Source organism: Orcinus orca, chromosome 11, assembly GCF_937001465.1.
Source record: "Orcinus orca chromosome 11, mOrcOrc1.1, whole genome shotgun sequence".
NCBI classification, from domain to species: Eukaryota; Metazoa; Chordata; class Mammalia; order Artiodactyla; family Delphinidae; genus Orcinus; species Orcinus orca.
This window is the reverse complement of record NC_064569.1, coordinates 8,367,459-8,374,218: the sequence shown is the minus strand read 5'-3', so window position 1 is coordinate 8,374,218 and position 6,760 is coordinate 8,367,459. Positions and strand designations below refer to the sequence as shown.

At 41.0% G+C, this 6,760-nt stretch overlaps 1 protein-coding gene across 1 annotated transcript; it reads right to left on the bottom strand.

Annotated features, from left to right (window-relative positions):
* Window positions 1-300: 300 nt before the first annotated feature.
* Window positions 301-6,440, bottom strand: TMEM52B (transmembrane protein 52B). The gene is made up of 5 exons (XM_004281149.4): window positions 6,387-6,440; window positions 4,219-4,262; window positions 2,290-2,328; window positions 1,584-1,750; window positions 301-563 (listed from the first exon to the last, which is right to left on the bottom strand). The coding sequence occupies exons 1-5, from the start codon at window positions 6,438-6,440 to the stop codon at window positions 319-321; spliced, it is 549 nt and encodes a 182-aa protein (XP_004281197.2). The 3' UTR covers window positions 301-318.
* Between the last annotated feature and the right edge of the window lie 320 nt (window positions 6,441-6,760).

Here is a 6,760-nt window from a genome sequence, read left to right as displayed (position 1 = left end):
GCAGCATCCTATGGGGAAAGGAACTCAATAGCTGAAGGAATGCAAGATACCTTTGATGCTTTCCTGTTCAGTAGTAATCAGCATTGCTACAGGTTAATTGCAAATTGTGGCCACTGGATAAAGAAGAGTTCTCGACTAGAGCATGCCATAGCAGAAAATATACGTGTCTGGGTTGGAATCCATCTTTGCCACTGAATGCTGTTTAGATGGCCATCCTAAGCCTTCTGAAAGTTAGGGGGTAAAAAATGTTCCATTTGTCTGTGAATCGCTACCAGCTCTGGGGAAACCCCCAACCCGTTGATGAAACCAGAGTTCCCATCAATTAGAACAGTGTTCTATTGGAGGAGATTCCTTTGCCGTTGGGGACAGCTGCTTTTCTTCTGGCACTGGGGGTAGATCAGGTGCTTTCTGGCCACACCTGGAAACAGTGAAGCGAGTCATGTGAAGAGCTTCTTCATACCCTGGGAGGGTGTCCAGGGAGGACGGCAGCTGGCTCAGGGAGCTGGGGGAGTGAGCCACGGCCAGGATTCTTCGAGCCGCAGGGCCAAACACTGACTGCAGGGCTGGAGAGGAAAGAAGGACTAGAGCTCAAGTAAACGCGGCGTCCACAGAAATCAGAGACTTACGGCACACTCAATCCCCTTTCATTTTAAACAAGTGTCCAAATTCATCATCACTCTTGGCCACAGATATTAGGAAAATCCTGTGAAGCTTGTTCAGAAACCAGCTTCACCCTTTGCTAGGAGATCCCATCTTCTCTGGATTCCTCCAATTCTAAAGTGGGCTCCCATATCTCACAACCCTGTCCTTTTCCCTTTACGGATTTGGACCCCTTTATACCAACACACTTAAGTTGCAGACTCCTTAGAAATAGTTGTTTCTGCCTACTTATCTTTTCCCCAAAATGACAGTGAGAAAAGAAAAGCAGGATAGGTGAACAACGTGCTATAGTGTTCTCTCTTTTCAAAATAAATATCACAGGGTATAATCACAGGGTATAATTTATCACAGGGTATAAATATCACAAGGCCTGCTGTTCTGCCTTGTATTCACTCTCCAATTTTAGCAAAGAATGTAATGCAAAGAAGAGAACAGAGGGAAATAAAGGAAGGTGTTTTATGATCATCCAGTGTTGGGTTTAATATCTAATGGTTTAAGACCTGGTGAATAAAGAAAGTACACACAGCTCATTTCTCTAAAGATAAAAAAAAAATTAGTATAGATAATAGAAAGTGTACGTTTTCACAAAAATCTAAGACATTTTCGAAAAAGGGATATGTTCAGAGCTTCAAATGGTTTTATCAAAATAATTATTTATAAACTTGGGAATTCTTCCTGTAAGACATTTCCAATATTGTCTCCAACATTCCATTTCTTTCTTCACTCCATTATCTGACCAAAAACTGAAAATACAGCATCCATGGGAGACCAGGTCACTGCACCATCAGGCTTTGGGAAATTAAAGCTGCCCTAAGTTTCAGAATCTTTACCGCTATTTGATGAATATTTTTACACCGTTGCACTGTCCTAAGCGATCGTTTAGACCTGGGTTCACCTCCCACGTCCTACGTCCGTGTACTCACAAGTGATCGTGCTCTGGAGCGTGTTGTCCTGGTCAAAAGCGATGACCGTCACTTCATAGGGTGGCCGGCCCTCGTCTTCCCCATTTTGCTGGTGACCCAGACAACAGCGGAAGCACATAGAAGTGAGGCCACACAGGAGAAGCAGCGCCCCAATGACCACCAGCAACCTGTAAGGACCCCACCGAGCAGTGAGAGCTCTGTGGTCTGGCGTTTTTCCCAACTTTGGCGTAATCAGTCTTCAGTGTCTCCATTTTGATTTTTGTTTGAGTATTTTATAGAACGACTATCAGATTTTAATTCCCAGGTTTTCTCTTCACGTATATGCTTCCTTATTTTGCCAGCAAGACTAAGTCAGTTCACTAGAGCAATTCATGACAGATTTAAATGTGGTTTGGAGGGGCTAATTTTTACTGAAGTAATCTCCTCTCTGTGGCTTTCTCTAGAGCTGACCCTGAGAAAGTACACAATAATCCGTCGATGTTGGCCCAGGAGATGGTATTGAAATAGGAAATCCTGGTATATTGTCACACAGGTTAGTGACGGGGTAAAGAAGCTTTACTCCACGAGATGCTAGGAAATAGGCTGGATGTCTCAGTTTCTTTTCTGCTGTCAATATATTTAAAAACTAAAATAAATAAATAAAAGTAATACCCCTGAGAAAAACTCCCTTTTAAACATCTTTCTGGGTAATATAGCTGAAACTTACCATATATACCAGAGATGTACCCAATCTGTGGTCAGGCAACTATGGAGGAAGAATAAAGGTTTGTTTGCAATAAAAATATAGTCAATGCCTGTTATCATTCCAGAATCAGAAATACAAGTTACAACGTATGATACCTTGTTATAATAAAAGCATCACAGGTTATATTAACTTCGATGTAACCAGCTGAATCTATTATGAAATGGGATGCCTTCAGTAGTGATTTATACTATAGATGGCATTGTGTAAGTCATTATGAGACAGACGAAACTAGTGATCATGAAAATAATGTTGATAGAACCTGTAACCATGACCATTGTAAACAGTTTTGATGACAATTACCAAGAAAGAACTTTCAATGCAAGTTTACAAAGAGTGGAAATAAATGTGAAAGTTAAGGTTTGTATATATTTGAGGTCAATAAAATTTAAACATAAAGAAAATTTCAGTTATAAGCATGATAGTTTGTAATTTATGTTTTGCAAGTTGTTGCAAAAAGGGCCACCATATAAACAACAAGGTCCTACTATATAGCTCAGGGAACTATACACAATATCCTGTAATTATCCATAATGGAAAAGAATATGAAAAAGAATATATATATATATATATATATATTTGAATCACTTTGCTATACATCAGAAACTAGCACAACATCACAACCCTGTAAATCAACTATACTTCAAGAAAAAAATAAAAAGCAGAAAAAACAAAAAAGGGCCACCATAAAACCATAAAAACTCCCACCGTAAAAAGGGCTTTAAATGTTCACATCCAGGATCAAAACAGATAAGCATAGCCATTGAGGCCAAAGAAGGAGGGGGGAGAAAATGTAGAAACCAACTTCCTCATGACAAAAGCTAATTAAATATTCTGAATGAACTAGGGCAATTATCAAGTTTCTCTATAGAATGAAGAAAATATGGATGGCAAGGGAGAAGGAGTGTGGGATAAGCTGGGGAGTGTGAAGGGGAGGGGAAGGAAAATATCTGTTTGTCACTGAAGATGAATACATTTACTACTTTATGATCTAGTGATCTGTTGAAATCCACTTCTATATCCTCTCTGTTTGCACAGTTGTAGATCATACAGTTTTCTTTTTCACTGAACAGTGTCTCTAGGTGTTCTCACATTCCCCGTTTGTTCAAAGCCCCTTCCAGTTCTACAATGTTACAATTCTGATTCTATTAAAAATAACCCTCCTATGGTGGTAGGTGTCTAAAACCGCAGAGAGCTCGTGGCAAGTAACCAAGGCCATCACCATTTCCTTTGGGTTTAACAGACTTGGCTGTGGGGAAACTCTTCCTGTGGCTAAATGTGTGTTTTCCTTCAGCCTAAGTAAGTCTTTTCATTCAAATTGTCCCTGCTTTCTTAAATAGTTTACCTCCAAGAGGAAGGAATCTCTTCCCTTTTTATCTTTGTGTCCTCTGTGTCTACATAGGACCTAATTGTGACAGGTTTAGATTGAGGGATAACTACCTCAAAGTGATAGCTAAATGAAGTCTGCAATAAATATTAACATGCCCTGAAAAATAGGAAACGCTTTGCAGATTTGAAACGGCGATGCTGCGTTGGCAATCACCCAAGTATATCTGCGTGTCAGTAGTGAATCCTGTCTGTCTCGGTGACTCTCTGAGAGGCTTGGGAAAGAAAATCTTTTGCAAGTCACCGTGACTGTATAAACTGAGATTACGTCTGCTGTTTTGACAGGAAGATTGGCTTTGGAAAAACACCATCAGCAGTGTTATCTTGAGTACTTAGGATGACACAACACCTGTTTTTGGATAATCTGTCTTTGAGATCAGTGGGTTGATGCCATTTAAGTAGAAATAAGGGAAGTCAGAGATATCTAATGACATTTTGACCCTGTTTTGGGTGTTGATGTTTTTGTCTGTCTCGCTTTCCTCCCAGTGTGGACTCTCAGATACTTACTGTTCAGGATTGACACAGTTCTCCTCACATCTTGCCCAAGGAAGCTGTAGGAAGGGAAACAATCTCAGACAGGGAAATGGTCTCATCTGCTGTGCTCAGCAGCCTAGGGGTCATCCCTCATGACTGCGCTGTCAGGTCAGCTGGTGACAGCAGGGCAAATACAAGGACAAGGTCATGGGGTCAGTCATGTTTAGCACTGTTTTCATCTCTCCTCTACCTGATCTTTATTAAGTTCACAGTGGGAAAACCTGGAAGAGCAAATACCTGATCTGTTTTGGTTTTGGTTTTGTGGTGGTGGGTGAGCATCACCGCCTCTGTGAACGAGAGGCAGCATTTATACCCATTTGTTTGTCCTAGAAATTTCCTGATCTGTCTCTCAGGATCCAGTTCTTGTTCTCCTAATTCTCTATCAGTCAGAAATTGAATTCAACCCCACCGCTCTTCTTTATTCCCTCCGTACATCAATAACTCACCGTACAAGAGAAGAAGAGGGGAAAGGGAGGGGAAAATCTTATTGATTGAAGAGCTACTCTATGCCAGCCAGATTGCTAAGAATTTTTGAGATTTCATAACATTTCATCACAATAACCATGCTGGTGGGTACATTATTTTGAAACGTTAAGAGACTAAGGCATAGAGGTTTGAGTAACATGACCGACTGCATACACCTATTGAATTGGCCGGAATTCAGATCAGACTCTCTCACGTACACGTGTGGAATGAATCACTAGAGCCAGGGACAAGTCTGCTCTAACAGCTGTTGACATTGCTGTCAGGTCCCTTCTACTCCCAAAAAAGGAATGTCCCACTCCTTCTTTTACCTTATATTTCAGTTGACTTTCTCCTTCAAAAACCTCTCTAGGTAAACTTCTGTTCTAGAAACTGTCTCTCTCTTCCAATAACTTGGATGACTTGATATTTGAGGAAATCAACAACAAAGGCCACAAAGTTACTCTAAAAAGAGGCAAGAATTTGTACTTCTTGGGAGTTTGTGGGGAGGGTGGAGGCAGGCAGGGGACACACCTGCATATGACATTGGGTGAAAAGGATTTGTAAAAGAACAAACAGCTGGTCTCTGCAGAAGACATTTGAGAACCTCCTGGTTTTGTTTTAGTTTAAAATAATTGGCCACTAAGGATGACAAAGTATGTGTTTCCTCAACCCACCCCTGGTACTTCGCTTTGTTTTCTTGACTAAAGTTTAAGAAAAGCCTAAAGTGCTCAGCCGATAAAATGCCTCTTTTCAGGCCTGTTGCAAAAAGAGAAGAAAAGAGAAAAGAAAGGAAGGGAACGACAAGGAGGAGAAGAAGCAGTAAAAAGAAAATACAAGAAAAAGCAAGAAAAGGCTATGGTTTCAGACATTCCGTTAACTGGTATATAGGAAGTAAAGAAAGTAGCACCCTCTCTGTTAGGAGCTGTTCAGGAACCTGAAACCAGCCCATTTCTTCGTTTGCTTTTCTTCTTAATAGATTTCATATCTGTGTAAACGTCCCCTTGAAAGTGATCCAGAATTCCTCAGTCCAACGACTCTTTCTCAGCTAATGAGTTACTCAGAATCTTCTGCTTCTTAGTGGGGAGAAATAAAAAGTGCAAAGTATTTTAAAAGAGTTTTCTTTCTCAACTTATCTCTTATCCAGAGGCACCTAAACTGCTAGAGTAGTATTAGGGCTGATATGGGAAACACTAGGGGAATTATGTACTTGGTTTTAATAATTTACTTGGATTTTTTTTTTTTTTTTTTTTGGCCATGCCACGCAGCTTGTGGGACCTTAGTTCTCCGCCCAGGGATCGAACCCGTGCCCCCTGCAGTGGAAGTGTGGAGTCCTAACCACTGGACCACCAGGGAATTCCCAGTAACTTACTTGGGGTTTTGAGGGATAGGTGAAGAGATGTTAAAAGAGAGAAATATACATGAGACACTTCTAAATTGTCATTGCTCTCCTACTAGTATATATGTCCTTCTTTTCACTGATGTCATTAGTCACACATGCACTATATGTAACCCTATAATACTAAGGGAACATTCTAGTTATTCTTTTCCCTACCATCCCTTTGGTTCTATAAATGTCTCCCCCCTCATTCATTTCCCTCCAGGTTCTTCTGAGAGTTGATTTATCTGAGAAACAAAGAAACAAACAGAGGTCTTATGTCTGCGTTTTCACAACTCACCTGGATGAAATACACCAGGGCAGAAGCCATCAGGGCTCGGGATTGCACCCTCATCGGGCTGCACTCCTACTTCTCCAGGTCACGCACTGGGCGTTCGTTGCCTCCTTTCCATGCTCTGTGCCATGTCTGACTTCTTGACCTGAAGGACCTAAGGAGAGAAACTCTTCTCAGCAATAAATCGGTTTTTCCTCCTCTCGCTTTCTCTTCTCTTACTCCCTCGGGCTGTTATTTTCTGTGGTTTTTCTCTCCCCTTTCATCCTAGCTTCTTTCTCTATTTCTATTCCTGGTTTTAAGGTCTCCACGTTTGCTTCCCTGTGTCTCCTCTTCTTCCATTCTACTCTTAGCCCTTTCTAGATGTCTTTAAATTTCTCACA